At 44.5% G+C, this 20,109-nt stretch overlaps 1 protein-coding gene across 7 annotated transcripts in view; it reads right to left on the minus strand.

Moving 5' to 3' along the window:
• si:dkey-21p1.3 (collagen alpha-1(I) chain) overlaps positions 1-12,524 on the minus strand; it is a 28,523-nt gene extending 15,999 nt beyond the window's left edge. For 4 of the 7 annotated variants that reach the window (XR_003868665.1, XM_029707286.1, XM_029707285.1 and 1 more), the window contains exons 1-26: positions 12,077-12,524; positions 8,910-9,011; positions 6,872-8,536; positions 6,015-6,068; positions 5,686-5,805; positions 5,470-5,508; positions 5,181-5,234; positions 4,996-5,049; positions 3,623-3,730; positions 3,464-3,517; positions 3,080-3,133; positions 2,811-2,855; positions 2,621-2,674; positions 2,470-2,514; positions 2,316-2,369; positions 2,188-2,232; positions 2,045-2,098; positions 1,805-1,849; positions 1,644-1,697; positions 1,481-1,525; positions 1,134-1,190; positions 844-951; positions 671-724; positions 523-576; positions 350-394; positions 102-155 (exon numbers count right to left, since the gene is read on the minus strand). Coding sequence is in view for 6 of the 7 variants with exons in the window: in XM_029707286.1 (XP_029563146.1) it covers positions 102-155; positions 350-394; positions 523-576; positions 671-724; positions 844-951; positions 1,134-1,190; positions 1,481-1,525; positions 1,644-1,697; positions 1,805-1,849; positions 2,045-2,098; positions 2,188-2,232; positions 2,316-2,369; positions 2,470-2,514; positions 2,621-2,674; positions 2,811-2,855; positions 3,080-3,133; positions 3,464-3,517; positions 3,623-3,730; positions 4,996-5,049; positions 5,181-5,234; positions 5,470-5,508; positions 5,686-5,805; positions 6,015-6,068; positions 6,872-8,536; positions 8,910-9,011; positions 12,077-12,115 (3,156 nt within the window). In the remaining variant the exon portion in view is untranslated. Of the gene's footprint in view, positions 1-101; positions 156-349; positions 395-522; positions 577-670; positions 725-843; positions 952-1,133; positions 1,191-1,480; positions 1,526-1,643; positions 1,698-1,804; positions 1,850-2,044; positions 2,099-2,187; positions 2,233-2,315; positions 2,370-2,469; positions 2,515-2,620; positions 2,675-2,810; positions 2,856-3,079; positions 3,134-3,463; positions 3,518-3,622; positions 3,731-4,991; positions 5,050-5,180; positions 5,235-5,469; positions 5,509-5,685; positions 5,806-6,014; positions 6,069-6,871; positions 8,537-8,909; positions 9,012-12,076 lie in introns of those variants that run through there. The other 3 variants (XM_029707287.1, XM_029707289.1, XM_029707290.1) reach the window with 3 other exon arrangements.
• Positions 12,525-20,109: the final 7,585 nt, after the last annotated feature.

A 20,109-nucleotide genomic window follows, 5' to 3' on the forward strand; every position in this document is an offset into this window, starting at 1 on the left:
ATAGCATCAGATCTGTTCTTCAATGGTGTGAGGGCATTTTTCTCTACTGATGATGGCAGAAAACTGTATAGACAGAATAAGAAGTGTAGGTACTTAGGAACCTTAATACCGGGTTCTCCTTCAGCTCCTCTCTCTCCTGACTTCCCCATATCTCCCTGTGGTCAGGACAGACACATCAAGCCACAGTAAAACTGGCAGTCACATCTAAAATCAGAAATCTGTGATCATGTTTACTTGAAACAAGATAAAAATAGTATTTCACCACTGTATGATGGATGAAAGTGAATAATTCCTTGACCTTGATCATTCTGAGATGTCTCGTAAATGAAGACATGCTATTTCTACTTACAAAAGGCCCTGGCAAACCGGCAAATCCTACTCGACCTTCTCGCCCCTGAGAAACCAACAAACAACAGCATCAGTACATCTCTTACTGGATTGGTACGCACCACTGAGATCAAAACAATGTTACAAGAATGATAAGTGGCAGATAGCTACAGAAATTGCAAGCTCTTCTAGTACCTTATCGCCTCTTGGTCCAACAATGCCTGGCCCACCACTAAGACCTCTGTCACCCTGCAAAGACAGATAGCCTGATGTTTAAATACAATAGTCAATCTGGATAAGTACTGTACAAGGTATGTTAGCTCCACCTCCAGACTGCTCTTACCTTTTGCCCATCTTTTCCCTGCTTCCCATTCTCCCCAATGATTCCATCATAACCCTGAAGAAACAGATAGGTAAAGTACCATTACATCAGGATATGGTGATCTGAACAGGTGTAATGATATTCCATTCCATTACAGTACTGTGCAGTGACCAGATTAATGAGGTTCTACTTACTGTGGTTCCAGGAAATCCAGGGGGCCCCACTGGTCCAACATTACCTAGCAGCCCTGATGCTCCTCCTCTGCCTTTGAAGCCTCTTTTACCTGGAGGCCCGGGTCGACCCTGCCCATCAGGGAGGACAAGTAAATTAATGCACAGTGAAGGGATGGAAGGAGGTCAATTGCTAACAGATGCAAGCAAATACACAGAACTGTCATGTCTGACAGAAGAGTAGGGTCACATAAAATGAAGCAACTTGTATACTGTATGTAGTAATGTTAGCCATGTGCATAATGTCCACTCACCTGGTCCCCTTTAAATCCTGGGTCACCCTTGTCACTTCTCTTAGATGCTTTGATCCCCTACAGGTGGAAGGTGAACATGGACAGACAGACAAACAAAGACAGCTACACGGTTAGTACTAGGCGATTGGATATGAAGGGGAATATGAATTAGTAAGAAAACCCGCACAAAACTTTTTCAGAGTAAGTAAAGTTTCAGGGACAGGAAGAAACGACTACTGTATCATGGTATTTTTACTTTGTGGGACAAAACTACATGTCCTTATAGTGTTAACATGATTATTGTTAAATACTTAAGACTTAGATATCAACTCAATACAAAATAAAGAAATTGCTTTAAGTAATCTTACTGGGTCACCTGAGGGTCCAGTTTTTCCTGGTTTGCCATTGGCTCCCTGATAAGAGGGAAAAAACAGAGGGCAAGTTTGTGAATTACTTTTTCAGTATAATTGGTTTAATAAAATACATTGCTTTGAGTTTTCAACTCTTACGTGTACATTAATGTGTGCTTACGTGAAGCCCAGAGAGTCCTGATTCTCCTATATTCCCCTCATCACCTGCGTCCCCCTGTTTAAAAACATGAAGGATTGCGTAAGATTGTAGAAGTTCAATTTATGGAAATATTCATCATAAATGCTTTAAAAATAAATTCTTCAGCCTTAATTGATACTCACGGGATCCCCTTTCGGACCTGTAGGCCCATCAGCACCTGTTTTTCCCTGTGGACACATTCAAAACCTATTGATCCTCTACATTCATTGTAAATCCAGATAATAAATGTGAATTGATCATCTACAATGATTTTCAGATGGTCTATGATCACTGGCACAGATGTATGTATTGTGCATATTCTCTTGTGAGTAAATGTAGCATGATCAAATCAATGAGAGTGAGAAAAAACCATATGATTCTACCTGAGGTCCACGAACGCCAGGGAATCCAACAATCCCATCAGGACCTGGCTCTCCCTGGAATGAGACACAATAATATGAATTGTGGACAAGTACATTTACCTGGATGTCAATTCAGCTTTCAATTCAGGAAGAGGAATTCTCACCTGAGGCCTGAGTTGTCCCCTTAGGCCTCGCTCACCTGGTTGGCCCTAATGACAGACAGAGAGATTAGACAGGGCTGTTGACACATGTGGCTCAATACCTACAATATCATGCTCAAATGTGTCCTTACTGGTGGTCCATTGACTCCTGGTACCCCCTTTGGCCCTCTTGGCCCCATTTTGCCCTGAAAAGGAGATGTATAGGTTCATATAAGCAGCTTGGGTGACTTGGTTGACATTCATTTCAGAGCATGATCCAATTGAGAGTGAAGCAGAATAACTTACAGGAGGGCCTGGCGATCCAACAAAACCAATGCCACCGATGTCTCCCTTAATAACAGAAAATACTCTCTCAAGACAGTGCAGACATTTTTCAGAAGACAGGTAAATAACTGTGTCGTAACTGTTTTAATATACAGAGAGCCATGAGACTCACAGGAGGTCCAGATGTTCCCGGGTAGCCCAGTTGTCCTCTGGTTCCAGGTATTCCCTACACAGCATGAAAGGAACCACTTAAATACTCAACATACTTCAACATGTTCATACTTAACATGAGGGTTCAGTATCAAACAGCTGATGTACCATATCTGATGAAATAGCAATATTCAAAGGTAGGTATTACTCACTATGTATCCAGTGATCCCTATGAGCCCTCGGTTTCCTTTATTCCCCTGACAACAACAAAGACACAAGTTAGAATTAATGTTGAAACCCATTATGAACTTCAAATGAATCCCTCAATGTGTGATTGGGTTGCTCACTGAACTGAACCGATATCAATCTGGGATTAGTTGGAATGAAAATTAGCATTCACAGCAGAGCTCCGGAACCAGTGATGAAAAAGACTCAAGTGTGAGAACATTTAGTTCCATGAAAACAAGACACTCAGTCTGACCTTGTCTCCTTTCCGTCCTCTGTTTCCCTGGGGTCCTGGTTCCCCTTCATAACCCTTAACAATACACAGAATTACTGTTACAAACAATTGGTGGCAAGACATACTGGTATGAATGTCTAGCCTACAAAACATTTCTTAATTGGGCCTTGCAGGGATTTATTGCACAACCAATCGATGGAAAGCTTGATGGCATATACTGCAGCTGGCAGTGCTGAAATTTCCAGTCATGATGAAACTTTCATGGTCAGAGTACAGTAATACGTTTTCCCTGCTTAAAACATTTACTTTGAGTGTCTGTCATCTGTCCACTGATATCTAATGTGTTTCTATTGAAACAAACTAAGATATAATCTACATAACGTTAGAAGTCCTAGCCATTCTTACCCACTCACCCAGCTCCCCTTTGCTGCCCTTTTCTCCTCTGTAACCCTGGAGACCCTGTTAGTACAAGTAGAGAGCTCTGTCAACAACACTGACACTGGAACAGTCTCTATTGATGTATAACACATGAAAACTCTTCAGTCTTTGTACAATGTGTCCTACCTGTTCCCCAGGTGGTCCTGCAGGGCCATCATCAGAATTTATACCATCAATCCCATCACTCCCAGTTCTTCCTGGAGGCCCGGGCATCCCTGGTGGTCCAGGACCACCCTGGAATACAGACACGGACTGTATAAGATGAGGAATTCAGTCTCAGACTCAGTGTGCTCAATCCTATAGCCAATGATAATGGCAGACAACATGCAGCCCAAGGGCCATGAGAAGTCCAATTCAAGACTGAAAGCGACCATCACAATTATTTTATTAAATTGTATAGTAGTTAATGATCAATGGCCAGTATAGATTTCAGTAGGTGGCAATTGACCACAATGCTGGCCCTTGGAAATGTAAAGCTTCCCCTCATTGGTTAGCAGACAAGTAGCCTCGCGTGACAGGCTTCCAAGTTCTTCTAGCCAGGACGCAGAACAAAAGCGAGGGTACAGCGTCTCGTCTGGCTACACAAGACTAGCAGATAATGATCAAAACCCCGATAGCGGTGTTGTGTACAATCAGAACAACAGCTTTCTGCACTTTCTGTGTCATAGCTGAGGTAACACTGTGGTGAAAGTGGTTCCTTCAGTGTGTCAGCTGGGTTCACTGGCAATCAGATGTGGACAGCTTGCCCAGTCTGCTGCATTGTGTAGCGCCACTATTGACACCGTCTGTCTGGGACAGCTTTGCATTACTGGGCTTCACAGCAGTAGCAGTGTGCCAGGGCAAAAAGAGCAACACTTAGCGGTGATGCATTTCAGACGCACGGCCATTGAAAAAGAGCTCAAGTGCTAAGGTGCTGTTAACACTTATATTAATGATGCCCTGGGCACTCACTGGAAATGCTCATATCCATGAATGTGCTGCTGCTTCACAAACAGAAGTGCTGAAAGCAAAAGCAGTATGTGGTTTTTGGGCTCAGATCTCCAATGAATGCTAATGAGAGCACTGCGTTGACCTGTTGCCTGAAGTGGGTGTTGCTATGATACTGTGGAGTCTGGAAGCAGTCATCTGACTCATCTAACAGCATCCTGTGATCCTATTTCAGTGTTGTTAACATTCTGTGATAGCAGAGGAGGGAGAATAGAAACAGCAGATGGGTTAGCTTCACCTCACTGCTCTGTTTTAAGATCTCAGAGTTGAAGTAATTGTAGTTAACAGCTACATTCAGCATACCGTACAGACACGCTTAACAGATACTTATCCTGTGTTCTCACAGTTGGAAATGCCAATTGGAATGAATCTGTCATTTATTTGGGTGATCACATATGCATATAATTCAATTTCCACTCGTGTCCACATATCATCGACTGAGTTTCATCTCACAGGCAAAACAAGTTATGCCTCGGTGTAGACTCAAATTCAGATAAAATGGAGATACCTACGATTTTCCCTCCATCTCCTTTTCGTCCTTGTTTTCCAGTAATTCCCGGGGGTCCCTGGAATACAAACAATCTCTGCTGTCAGTGAACAAGCATTATGAGTGTGATGTGTCAATCAGTCAATCAGAGTCTAATAATGAGCAATGTTGGGATACTGACATACAGTATACAGTTATACATTTACTCACAGGAGGTCCAGCATCCCCAGGGGGGCCAAGAGGGCCTGGAGGGCCCTTCAATCTCTGAGGATAAACAACCGTACATACAGTACATAGACTGTGTAATCATTTCAAAATACTAAATTATATTCCTTCTGATATGATGCAATACATTACGTGATACTCTGCATTGACAATAAGCTGTGATTTAAACTCCAATTGTATACACAATATTTGGTTACTATACTGCCACCTAAAGGGCATATCCTTCTAGTTGTTTCTGCCTAGAAACTACTGATATAGAGCTGAGATCACCTACCGGCCAAGTTGCAACAAGCTTTTTGTAGAATGTCTTTTTCTGCAAGAGAACAGTACACACAATTTTAAAGAAGTAATAAGAAATCAAAAGTCTGGGTAATGGTTCAATAATCAATGGTTTTATGCTGAAATATAATCACATTTATAATCACTCAACCAAACAAGAATAAATTGACATAGCCTTTGTCGTGTACTATGAAACACAGTATAACAGCACCTTGAAGGTCTCCCACTCTTCCTCAGAGCTCTTGAACACTACGATGGCGGGCATCCCTGGTGGACCAATCGGGCCTCGGTAACCTGTGCGTCCAGTCCGGCCCATCCCACCAGCGTAGCCCTGTCAGGAGACAATACACACTTAAGTGTTTTAAGAAATTCCACAATATGGAAACATCTGCATGCAGACCTGCATGTCAATAGGAATCCACACAGCACATTCTAGAAATAATACTGAGCACCCAATAATACTAGGCAACAGAATTATCATATGTGTCACTATGAGTAGTTTAGATTCAGTAGATATTTTGTGAAAAAGTTAACACATACTTTATCCCCTTTTGGTCCAGGTGGCCCTGTCAAACCAGGTGGGCCCTGAAGTCCCTGGGAAAACACATAAAACAGTCCATTTCCATTAATGTCTTGATACATGAAGTAAAACTTTTATTCGGGTTTGCTTACAAAAATGCTACTTGGGTTTAATCTTTTGTAAATCAATTACGATGAATTATCATTTAATTCCATTACCATTAAAGTTGTTTGCAATGACTGCATATCCATTGCTAATGTACTGGTATTGATGAGTGCTTAGATGCTGCAATTCCAAAACCTACCACTGGAGGAGGCATGTGTCTAGCTTACATTTTTGGGCAAAAGACTCCCACTGGCCACACTGATTGATCAACAGCGTCCCCACCCTCTTTCAATATGGGTAATTTCTATATATATGCAGCATAATGGACCAAATCCCATCTGTAGGACTTTGCTAGTACACTTAAATGACCCCATTCCTCCACCACCCTTGGCTTAATTCAATAAGCTCAATGCAAACTCAACAGACAGCTATGCAGCCTGACTGTAGACCAGAGCACTGAGATGTCCCTTCATAACGCCATAGTTTCATTGGTTGAACGATGTTCTTGAACAATATGCAAATAAGGGTGTTTGTACATTCAAGGATACATGTGTGCATGTTAAATGTTTCTCTGCTCATTCAAACAAAATTAGAAGAGAAATACAGGAAAACATGCTCAAACGTGCTCCAAAGTAATCCTCAAATGTGTGCCGATACCCCCCCAAAACATGCTATAAAAATCATCACAAATATTTTCTTTAGCCAGCTAAAGTGTTCATGCCTCTGCTTTAGTGTGATGTGCATCTCGGTGAGTATGAGTGGAACTTTTTACCTGTTGCACTCGAAGACCCGGTCTATAGGCTGTCCCTCGCTCTTTGAGTGCATGTCTTGGTTGGTGATTGGCTGAAACGACAGGAACGGACAGGGTGTTCATCCTGGACTCGTACAGCATCCTCTGAGCTTTCAGAGACAGACCCTGTGTCAGAGGTTGAGGCCTTGCCCCTGCTGTCATGGCGACGACCTTTTGACCTCTCTGCTCAGTGTCTCTGAGGAAACAGAAGTAAAACTCGGGCCACAGAGAGTCTGAGGGGTGCATGCTGTGAGGGTACTGTGTCAAAGGACACATGCTGTGTACTTTACCTGGCACACTGGCAGGAGGTAGAGGGGTAGGCGGCAGTTCCTGCTCTGATCCTCTCGGCTCCGGGGACATGAGCTCAGTTAGAACATCAGTTTTGACGGCTCCCCCACTATTTTTAAACTGCCTTGTGTTGACTTGAGTGATGTCGTGTGCCAACTTGCTGTCGCCTACATCTGTTTCCTCTGTCTCTGATTCCTTATCATTGTCCCCATCAACTTCTTCCATTTCTGTTTCTGTGTCCATCTCTTCTGCTGACTCGAACTCTGTCTTTGTTTCTGTGTCTGTCTCTAGATCCTCTGTGGGTGGCTCCTGGGATAAAACTTTATCCCCCTTCTCCATGACTTGTCCAGAATCTGTCAAAGTCTTTGTCACAGTCTTTCGGCCCCTTTGTCTCTTTGAAGCTTTGTCACCTGTTGATGTGGAAGTGATATCAGTGGTATTTTGAGGTGTTGGAGATAGCACTGGAGGCAGAGGAGCCTCTGGGACAGTCTTTCTCCCTGTGACAGTGCTATTCTTTGGAGGTAGCAGTGGAGGCAGAGGAATCACAGCCTGCCTCAGTAGCTCCTCCACATCTATTTTCTTGAATTCCAAAAGGTTGGGTTTTATGGTGGGTTCTAAGGACCATGTTTGTCTTGTAGGCCCAAAGCCCTGTTTGGGTTCAGGTGGGATCTGTAAATCATCTAACCTCACTGATGTATTTCTCCCTGAGCCTACTGATTCTCCATCACTGTCTGACTCCTGGAACAGCAGGGCTGGTTCAGTGGGGTTTTCTGACCATGCAGTGGGACTGAAAATGGCTGTCTCCACTGTCTGAGATGGTACTACTACACCTTTCATCACAGAGACATCTCTGGCTGTATTGGTTTGGTTTGGCTGATGAAGAGATCCAAAGGTTTGTGAATATACTGTTCTGTTTGTGACACCTCCTGGACCGTGTGGCTCCTTTATTTTGCTAGATGAAATGGGTTCACTGGATCTGTCACTCTCAGATGGCCAGTCAGGAGCAGAAAGGGGGGACTCTACTCTGCCAGTATCAAGCCCTACATATTTTACTATAGTACTATTTCTAGTGATCTTTGCTGCTTTATCATCCTGCAGTGTGGAAGTTTCATTCAGCCATCCTATCTTCTGAGTGAGCTTTAACTTGTCTGTTTCAGGTGTTATCCTTGTCTTTCTCTGTGTCTCTGGCTCTGACTGAGCTCTTACTGATGGCAATGACTGTGCTGATAGGTTAGTGTTTTTGGCTGTGTCCTGCTCTGCAGTCTGATCTCTCAGCCTGGGTCCATGAGACTCTTCTCTGAATGTTGCCCTGCTCACAACTCGACCAAGCACTTTCTCACCAGCTAAAATCACTTTCTCCTGGAAAATAAGTTGAAATAAAAACTAATGTAAGATGTTAATTCTCATTAACATCTTAAAAACAAGAATCTAAGCAGGATTGTTATATGCCTGTAAAGAAAATAGTGTGCTTGGAGTACGCTTCAATTTGAAGGGGACTTAAAAGAAGACCGCCCTCAAATACAGGTTATTATTCTGTCATAAACCTTGCACTCTCATGCAGACTGTTTTCATGACCCTATGGAGCCACCGAACAGACAGACATGGAATTGTGGCGAAGTTAAAATTCCAAGCATTAGTGTCACACAAACAAAACATTATTCTTATCAGTTACATATAGCATTATTGATGGTCAGTTTAAGCCCTACACCTGCTATAAACTTGTCGACCATACCTGTTTGTCTGTGTGAGGGATGCAGGTGGAGTTGTAGTCTTGAGAGTGTTGTCTGGCTGCTGTAGGATCACCCATTATGAAGGTCATCTGTTGTATTGTGCCCTGGACATGGATCAACCAAACAATAAAACATGCTATCAATGCCTTTTTCAAATCATCAGCATTGGAGCAATACCTTGTATCTCAGATTTGTCTGTGTAATATTTGTTCATATAATTTGAAAGCTGTCATTCATGTCTTTGCAAAACTCTAATTGAATGCCCATTTTTCATACGGTATATATTCACATTGGCTATTGATCCCAGTGTAGAGATCTATTGGTTTCCCTTGTGACACAAACAATGATGAGGATGGGAAATGCTTAGCTATAAAACAAATCAGATGGAAAATCATATATACAACAGACGGAGTGCATGAGAGCTTTGGGCAAAATCTATGGCCCATGAGGCAATCGCTACTCAATAAAAAGTAAATTTAAAAATATAATCTTCTCAATAGGGGAAATCAATTGGTATGAATAATATTACCCGTAATACTAAAATAACAGGCAAAAACAGCAATCCCAGCAGTTCAATTCCTGAACCAAGACAACTTGGGAAAGATAATATTTGGCTCATTAAACATAACTAATGACATCCTAAAACATTTCATATGATCAATAAATTAAGTCTACTTCATTAAATCATGTGTTCTTTGGAAAGAAAATTGCTGTTAGCTGTCCTATCTTTTTTATCTGAGTAGATACCAGACAACCTCATCAATCACGTTGTACTCCACAATATGGCATGTATTCAAACAAAGTTGAGTGAGAACCTTTGGGTCAAGGACCTAGCCAGGGAGGACAGGACAGGTCTCAGACAGTGTTGACACTGCGGTCAGACTGGCGGCCTTTGTTTGATGATGTCCTACAATGACAGTGTTATTCCATGGGTCCACTTAGGGTCAAGTAGCATTGATCCTGATGCCTAGGCCCTGTGACCCTGTGTAAGAGGCCGACTGTCATGCAGCTGGGAAGTAGAGCCTCGCCATGAAACTGTGGCAGCTTTCACTAGTCACATGTTTGTCTTGCTAAGACAAGCTCCATCCCATCCCACACTTATTGTACTTAAAAGGGGTACAAATGCTTGTCACTGTAGTGGTACCCTGTAAGATACGTCCATTGAACAGGTACATAGTTAGGTACATAGTTGTACCCTTGCAGATTGTACCTTAAATAAGCCAATAGTATACCATATAGGCCACAGGTACAAAACTGTATCTTCAGAAAAGGTAAAAATGTGCCATTTTAGGGCACCACCACAGTAACAAAGCCATTTGTTCCTTTAAGTGGCAAAAATGTTCCTCTTCTCTATATCAAGTCCCTCACGTATACACACCTCTCCGCCATCCCACTTCTGACACCAATGGAGCGAATTGGGGGCAGTCCCAAACGGGACTCAAACCTGGGTCCAGCGATTATCAACACCTTAACCATTACACAAAGAGGTCTGTACCTCTAGACAAGGCCTCTCAGTGTTGTGTTAATGTCACTACAATATGAATTGCAGACCTTTATTGTCACATGCTCTTAAGTAAGCTTTTATAAAGACTTCAGAACTGGCAGCAGACATGCTCAAACTTTAACATAACCATAGACCACTTTAACTGCTACAATACGTCCATTCACGGGTGGCCAAAAATAACTACCTGAAAGCCATGCCCCCATTAACCACGCCTCCACCCTGGGAACAAGAAATCTACCTTCACTTTTTTTAGAGTGTGTGATGATTGTACCTTTATATTCAAAATATAGTCCAAAAATGTAACATTATACTAGATTATCCGCACATGTAACCTAAAAGGTACATAACAGTACCATGTGAGATCATATGCATACCTCTGAAGATACACATATGATCTTGTACCTCTGAAGGCACACCCATACATTGATCTTTCTGTACCCCAGGGATCAATACTGTAGCCTAATTGTACTGTTTTTTTCTGAGAGTGCAGTCCGTTCTCATATATGTCAGTCTCTGATTAAATACAGTCAAACTAGGGAAAAACATTTTTAAAAAGGTGAGTTAACGGAATGATATCATCCCTCCCAAACCATAAACGGTCTATAATTAGACCAGGGCAGTGATTTAGGTAAACTGAGTCTCCAATGGGAACGGCTGAAAACAAAACAAGTCCCATTGATGTGGAGGAGAGGCCTTGTCAGGGATACCGCTATCTGAGTCTTCACATGTCAAACAGCTATAGCAGTGATTGGAACTTCAAATCATAGAGTGTATAAGTAGTGTGGAAATACATGCAAAAAAACCTCCAAAACAACTGAAGTATCTACTCTCGAATGCATTAGGTTGCCTTTGAGATGTCACTTTTCACTGAACAAAGAACTCAATCATATTCAGGCCTCTCAGTTTATCCCTGTTTCCACTTGAATATCAAGGCCAAGGCCAAAGACAGAGACTGTACTACATCAAAGACTGTACTACATCATAATATTATACTCATGCTGTATAATATTACTTGTTGCATAGGCAACTATTACATAAAGTACCGAGATATGACTGTGGTCTTGGGTTTTCCACTGCAAAGAGGCCAGTTTTACCCAACGATTTATGAGAGTTGTCTTGCAAATGTGAAAATCTTCTCTGTCCCCCATCTGCTCGCATGCACATGTAAAAAGGCCTCAGGCTTGATCCACAGATCCAGGGCATATTCCAGCCACAGGCTGTACACTGTGTACGCAACACATGACGATGCAGGGGCAAGTAGTTACTAACAGTTGAATTTACAGAAAACCATAAAAGAACTAAGCAATGCTGTACTGGGAGAAGGCTGATAAAAATGAAATAACTCAATCCAAAGGGTTTAGTAAGTTGTTAGTATTGGGCCTTCATCCTACGTTGCATGTGAGCAGGAACAATCCTCCTAACACAACAAAAGAAAGCAAAAGACACAATCTTGTCCAATCATCCTTCTAAAGTCTTGCATTATAATTCTTACAGCACTTGTCGCTTACTTGACATGTGAGGTACTACTGTTAATGACAAATCGAGCACAGAAGAACCAGAATTCAAGCAGAATCCATAACAACTACATTTAAAATCAACAGAATCCCCTGCTCTTCCCTTACCCCAGAATGTACCCCATAGAGCTAACAGTAGAGGTAGACTTACATAGCTGAGTAGCAGCAGAATCACGGCAGGGCCCTGCATCGCTGCAGAGCTGACAGACGGTTGATCCCTCTGACTGCAGTAAGAACAGGTCTCCCCCTCTCACTCACACACACACTTAACTCAGCACCCAGTGCAGTGCTAGAACAGACCCCTCCCTGGACAAGGGCCAGTTCTAGGCTGGCTCCCACAGACACAGACACAGGCCATAGCAGTGACAGAATGACCAGGAAAATAGCCCTCAACCCCAGCAGACAATCGCAAACACAACAAATTCACAAGGTGACAGGTCCCCTTCCTATGTACAGTGCGTAGCTCCAGACAGGCAGGTCAGTATCCACCAGGAAACTTCTTACGCGTAAACATCAGTATATTCCATATGCATTGGTCACTTCTTTTCAGACAGGAGTGCTAGTTGTTGGTGTGTATGGTATGTGTTAGTCCTGCTTTGTTCATGTGCAGGGAAGGACAGAGTGATGGGAGACGTGAGGTTTTATACTGGCAGGGCATCAGTGAGACAGCAGCAGCGTCATCCATAGAGGCCTTGTCACTGACGTGGGCCAGGATGAAGGATGTCTCCTGAGATGGCTGGACTCAGAGACCACCCACGCCACACACCTGCCTGTGTCCACACACCTTGGCTGGCCTAGACAAGCCATACAGGACCACCAAATATAATATGATGATGGTTCTCCATTGATTTTAATATGTTATCAGGCAGAGCTCTAACTGTGTAGAACTACCCAAAGGGCCAATATGAAATTCAAAAACGAAGCTCTGAACGTCTTCAAATGTTAATTATATTCATTTGATTCAAATGGACACAATTCAAATGATGCATTAAATGCGTCATAAAACAGTTTCATAATCAAGAGCAATATCAGTTCAAATAAGACAAGTTAATTAGTAAAATAACATAATATTATTAACTCCACCGGAAGATATGATTAATCAGCATAAATCACTGGGTCAATTCAACGTCTATTCCATGTTGGTTCAACTAATTTCATTGAAATAAATGTGGAAACAACATTGATTCAACGATTCAATGGCACAAACCAGTGGGTACTGATTAGTCCAATCAAGCCAAACCTCTTTTTGTGCCATTGAACTTCATATTGAGCCAACCTTCCTCCCTAGTGCATCCCCCTCTTTTCCCCTGGGGTGGGAGGAGGACTGGGGCCGATATGAGGAATGTAGCACGGGGGTCAGAAAAGCAGTGGGCTTACGGTAAAGGGTGTGTGGTAGGGCTGGGTGGCCCCTCCCACCAGAATGAAACCCTGGGTGGAGACCTCCAGGCCAGAGTAGTTCCTCCAGGGTATACTCTCCAGCAGGCTGCAGTCTGCATACACCTCCAGTCTGGACAGAGAGACAGACAGGGCCAGCCAGTGCCACTCGCCATCCCACAGGAGGCCTGCTGGGAACCTGCCCAGAGGAGGGGGACACAGAGAGGGAGGTGTGGTGGATCAGTATAGACAATTGGTATAGAGCCACTCCACTGTAGAGGACGTTGTGCCTATGAGCTACAGCAGGATTAAGCAACTAGATTTTTGTCGGAGCGAATGGTTGGGGTTCCGGAAAATAATTCAAATAATTTGTACACTGCAATTTTACTAAAAACTTTGGGGGCCCCAAAAAATTACTTGGGTGCCTGTTGCCGACCCCTGAGCTACAGTGTTTATGTCAGGTGGAATTAGTCATTGAGCTTTTACTTAAGGGAAAAATAAATGATATGCTCAACGGACTTTCACAACATTGTAATAGGACACACAGTATATGGTACATCAACCATTCTAATGCCATGTATTACAAAATCATCAGCCATAGCCTGTGGCATGAGGATAACATCTAATCCAATCAAATTTGAAATCAAATAACATTTTATTTGTCACAAGTTTCATAAACAACAGATGCAGACTAACAGTGAAACGCTCCCTTCCCAACAATGCAGAGAGAAAAATATCAAATAATAACACGAGGAATAAATACACAATGCGTAACGATAACTTGGTGACTGTGTGTGTCCATGAGCATGGCACAGGTACTGTATCTGTTGGTGCTGTCTCACTCGTAGTGGTGGCTCCAGGTACTGTATATGTTGGTGCTGTCTCACTCGTAGTGGCGGCTCCAGGTACTGTATATGTTGGTGCTGTCTCACTCGTAGTGGTGGCTCCAGGTACTGTATATGTTGGTGCTGTCTCACTCATAGTGGCGGCTCCAGGTACTGTATATGTTGGTGCTGTCTCACTCGTAGTGGCGGCTCCAGGTACTGTATATGTTGGTGCTGTCTCACTCGTAGTGGTGGCTCCAGGTACTGTATATGTTGGTGCTGTCTCACTCGTAGTGGTGGCTCCAGGTGCTGATGAAGGTGAGTAGTCCAGGTCCCAATCTCAGCTGTAGCAACTCCTCCCCTTCCTCTGACAGTACTGCTAGCAGGCTCCTCTCCTCCACCCACAGCCCCCCTAGCCTCAGACTCATCACGATGCTCAACTCATCTGAAAACCTGACACATACACACATCTCACACATCAGGCTCACTGCATCATCAAGCAGAAACACGCTTGACAGTCTTGACTATGCAACCGTGACTGGCGCAAATTAGCAAGCCAAATAAGGCTATTTTGCATTCCAAGTGGAGTGAAATTGAATTTAGGTTATGTTTCAGACAGGGTAAGGGGTATACTGTTCCTTTTAACACACTATGACGAGTGGGTCCATCCAGACCAGTTTTACAAGCCAATGCAAAGTTTACCACAACGCTGGCAAATTAATTCAGCTTTAGTGCCTGACATGTCAACATTCAACTTCAGGTTCAGCACCAAAGCATAATCTCAACCTTGAGAGCAAGACACTTCATCGAAAGGGAAGTTCCTCATCTACCCAATAAATTAAGGCATTTCATCAACGTTTTCAAACTCAACATTATTTTATTTTCTCTTTTCTCGTTACATTAGCTCGCTGGTTATCCTTTCCACAAGCTGTTAATCTATATGACTTACTGAGAGCCAAACGCTCTGTGTGTGGGGAGGAACAATGTGGCGTATTGTCCGATTTCCTAGGCCAAGCAGCCCCTGTCATCCTCTGCTGTAGAGACATTGTAGTGGTCTGGGGAAAGCATGTCCAAGAGGTCCAACAGATCCACTTCTAGAAAAGGGAACAAAACATGCATCTCAGAGACAGGGTATGAATTGATAGCCGTGGCAATACCCAACTTTGATTGAAATGAACGTTAGGAATTCATCAGCCAGTATCGTATTCATCATCACCTCAATCAATGGAATTGAAACAAACTGATCAGGGCAGGACTTTAATGTAAATAAGAGTTAATGAGTTAGTTTAAAAATAAGCTGGATGTGATCATGTTCTCCCACATCTGTTTGGCCAGCCACTGTGAGGGCAAGGTGAGATACTAGCCGCTGATAATTGGAACAGGTTGATGTGTCTACCTAGAGAAGAGAGAACTTGGCTGCCCTCTGTGAGATCAAAGCCTGGAGCCTCACCTGCTGCCAGTATGGAATGTCTTGGTGGAATCTCCCCAAGCATGAGAGCAAACCCCATCTTTGATATGGACCAACTCTCTGCCTATTTTAAGGGGCTCTATGACAGCACAGTGTGGCGAAAGCCAGAACCATAAAGATATATAGATATATGGCTCTGGTGAAGTTGGTATGGTTATAGAAACGAAGAAGGAACACATTACACAAAACAACACCTTCCTGCTAAACACATGTATGTTTGTTACAGTTATTTTGTAATTAATTATTACAATTCTGGGATTACCACAGTATCAAAAATAATCAGTACCTTCAATATCAATTACAGTAAATACACCAAACATGCAAACATACATACAATATATTGCTGCCATGACCAGATCCCTTTTATCCTGGGATGCCTTACTCACCTTTAGCCAGGGCTGGTGTTTGGCCTCCCCTGCATCTCCCATACTCCTCTGGTCCTGTTGGACAGGGCACAGCCCGTGTGAGGAACCATCCTGAGAAGCTCCCTCTCCCAGAGCCCCAAACAGACCTAGTCCTGCCCAGAGAAGCAGCAAGGTCTCAGCCATGCCAACCCCTCCAGGTGCCCTTCCAGTGCCCATCATATCCCAGGGGGGACTAGTCAGGAGGATCTGAAGACACGATCACGATGACTCACTGTATCAGCGTTGTCATGACTGTCTTCTCCTCTCACAAATACTGTAGAGATCGCCGCCACTATCTGTCGACCGCACCACTGAACCACACTCACCTGAGCTCTGTGGGTACACACACGCCCATATCAAACCACATATGGTTTATCTTTAGCATACCGAGACAAAGCCAAGCAGCCAAGCGAGAAGAGACACAGCTCTCCACATTATCATAAATATATCTGCTACATCTTAAGCAGTGAGCTGTGTGATTTATACATTATATAGGTTTAATAAAACATTTAATCATCAAAGATGAGACCAAAACACCTGCTCCAAAATAAATCTCTCTTCTCCTTATTTCTCTGGAGTCAAAATTCTGTGATAATCCTTCAGCGTTTTCGCTGTGTATAAAAATTAAGCCATAAATCGATTTTCAAAAGACGATTTGTTACCACAGCTTAGTTGACATTTAATTTAAGCGGATTCATATTTTTAATGGTTCTATTGTATACACTGTGGCGTACAGCAGGTCAGCCACCAGGGGGAGACTCGTCAAGGCCTGGTGACAGACGGTGTATACATCACGAGGCGATGACTCCATCTGCTGGACGTGCCAGGTCTCGACTGGTTCTCCGGCCAGGACTAATTGGGGCTGATTGGGAGTTGGGAAGTAATCTCATGATTGCTCACCAGCTGTGCAAGGCCCATAAAGCTGCCAGAAGGGCAGCACACAGGGAGAGTGGGGGAAGAAATGACTCCGGTATAGTTGGGGCCGGTTACAGAGGTAACAGGAGTGAGTGCAGTTTTGATCCCGACAGGATACAGCAAGATCCGGAGCCCAGAAGACGGTATCCCGGAGAGGGTCTCATGGGGAGACCTATCCTTTTCTTTTTGATTTATTATTTAAATAAACATCCTTGAAACCGAGCTAATTCTACTCTGTCTGTGTCTGATCTGTGTAAACGTCTTGACCAAACCCCCTGGTCTGCCACAAGTGGTGGAGAATGCGGGCAGTCTGATAACGTGGTCTGATCAGGTTTGAAGTTTACACAGTATCAGCATGGACGAGTTGATAGCTCAGTTCGTCCGGGCCCAACAAGCACAACAGGCGGTTCAGGAACGAACGCTGGAGGAACAGTGACTACAAAACGTCCGCCTCGTTGAGGAAATCAAGAAGCGTCTCCTGAATCACATCCCAACCAGTTTTGAATCAAGCTAAAGGAAGACGATGACATCGAAACATACCTCTGTACGTTTAAACGGACAGCGCTACGGGAAAGATGGCCAAGGCCGAAGTGGGCAAGTCTGCTGGCCCCGTTCGTCTCTGGAAATGCACAAAAGGCTTATTGGGACCTGAACAGGCGGCTAACTACGATGGACTCAAACGAGAGATACTCAGCCGCTACGGGTACAGCCTGACCCATCGGGCTCAACGGTTCCACGACTGGAGGTTCGTACCCGACGCATCCCCCCAAGCCCAGATGAGCGACCTACTGCGTGTCACCAGGGTGTGGCTCCTAACCGATGTATCCACCCCCTCCATCATAGTACAACATTTTTTAAAATAATAATAATAATAATAAAATAAAAAAATGCATGAAATGAAATGTATGCATTCACTACTGTAAGTCGCTCTGGATAAGAGCGTCTGCTAAATGACTAAAAAAGAAATGTAAAAAAATAGACAAAGTGGTCCTGGATCACTTCCTACGGGCACTACCCCACGACATGAAGAGGGCAGCGAGTCTATGCATACCCCAGACTTGGAGGGCCTCCTGGAAGCAGTGGAGAGGCATCAGAACACTCAGGCCCTGCTGAGTGGGAGCCGGGCCGAGTCGGCGGCCCGTGCGAGGAGTCGGAAAGGCAGCCCCACTGCTGTGGACCCCGAACCGACAGTCGACAGGGCCAAAGGACAGCAAACCCCTGGAGAGACGGCTGGGGTAGGGCCGACCCGCCACCGACAACCCCAGGTAGACGGAGACCAAATGAGGTGTTTTGAGTGTGGCGCCGGGGACACATTGCCTGGAATTGCCCGGCTCGAGAGGAGTCGATGCCATCAGCAAGCCCCGGAGGCGAGGTGGGTCATGCAGTGAACTACGTCACCTCCTGTTGGGCACACCACAAATCAACTGCACCCATGGTCCCGGTGAAGGTTGACGGACATGACACGGAAGCTCTATTGGACTCTGAAAGTATGGTTACCCTCGTAACCACGAGCCTGCTGAACCAGGAGACTGATCGTGGTAGGGAGATGTCCATTTTCTGTGTTCACGGGGACACAAAGCAGTGTCCAACCGTATGGGCCAACATCGTGACGCCACAAGGGAGCTGCCAGATGATGGTGGGTGCAGTACCAGAGTTGCCTGTACCTTTCCTAGTGGGACGAGATTGTCCGCTGTTCACGGCCCTGTGGGTGCACGAGCTGAGGAAGAAGGTACGAGCCGGCCGAAGACGAGAGCGAGGACGACCCATCGCCTGTGAGGCCCGGAAGCAAATGGTTGACCAACCTGTTTCTACGGGTCCAGAGTTGGAGGGGGTGCCGGAACCCGACTCCCACCGGGGAACCATGGGAGGAAGAGCCCAGCCTACCCCTCCTCGATTTCGAGGGGCCAGTCGAGACACCCACGGGGGGACAATTCGGGACGGCCCAGTGGGAGGATCCTAACTCGAAAGCCGCCGCAGCCCAAGTGATAGCGGTGGATGGACAGCTACTTCTGAGGGTGAGTGACTGGCGACCTTTTGTATCAGGTGTCACGCCAACAGGGGGAACTTTGAAAGGTATTGTTGCTGCCCCGACGTTATGTGGGAACCGTTCTTCAGCTGGCCCAGACCCACCTGTTGGGGGCGCACCTGGGAATGGAAAAGACCCGGGAACGGATCACCGCATGATTCCACTGGCCCGGGATGAGGAGGGCCGTGGAAAACTACTGTTGCAGCTGCCTGGAGTGTTAAATGACTGCCCCAAAGGCCCACTTCCGAAACCCACTGGTCCCCCTACCGATCATCGGGGTGCCCTTTGAACGCATCGCCATGAACATAGTGGGACCCCAGGTGAAAACAACAACATAAACAACAACATAAAGCTGCCAGAAGGGCAGCACACAGGGAGAGTGGGGGAAGAAAGGACTCCCGTATAGTTGGGGCCGGTTACAGAGGTAACAGGAGTGAGTGCAGTTTTGATCCCGACAGGATACAGCAAGATCCGGAGCCCAGAAGACGGTATCCCGGAGAGGGTCTCATGGGGAGACCTATCCTTTTCTTTATTTAAATAAACACCCTTGAAACCGAGCTAATCCTACTCTATCCGTGTCTGATCTGTGTAAACGTCTTGACCAAACCCCCTGGTCTGCCACAACACAGATATGCAAATTGTTTTTGTCAAAGTCATAGACAGGCATCTAGACTGAAATATAGTATAAACAGTCCATTAAATTACACATGTATTTATTTATATATACTACATATATACCAGAACGCTTTTCTATACCAGAAATTCAGAAGCAACATAAAACTCATTATGTTTCACAGAGCAGTGGGCCCATATAGGCCAGCAGAACATTGGACCAAATACGTCCTGTTCACATTTCAGAAACATGTCAACAAAACAAATTACAACACGGCACATGATATAATATAAGCTCTCTTTTTGGCAACAATCACTGTTCAAAATGTAAACATGTAAACATCATTCTGTTGGGGTCTGATGAGAGAGAACGCCACTGAGTGCACATGGATCCGTCAACTGCTCTGAGTCGCCCTACTCACAGGCAGGCACATTTTATCACTATCACCATAACCATCATCACCATCATCATCACTATCACCATAACCATCATCATCACTATCACCATAACCATCATCATCACCATCATCATCACTATCACCATAACCATCATCACCATCA

This window comes from Salmo trutta, chromosome 22 (assembly GCF_901001165.1).
Source record: "Salmo trutta chromosome 22, fSalTru1.1, whole genome shotgun sequence".
Lineage (NCBI taxonomy): Eukaryota > Metazoa > Chordata > Actinopteri > Salmoniformes > Salmonidae > Salmo > Salmo trutta.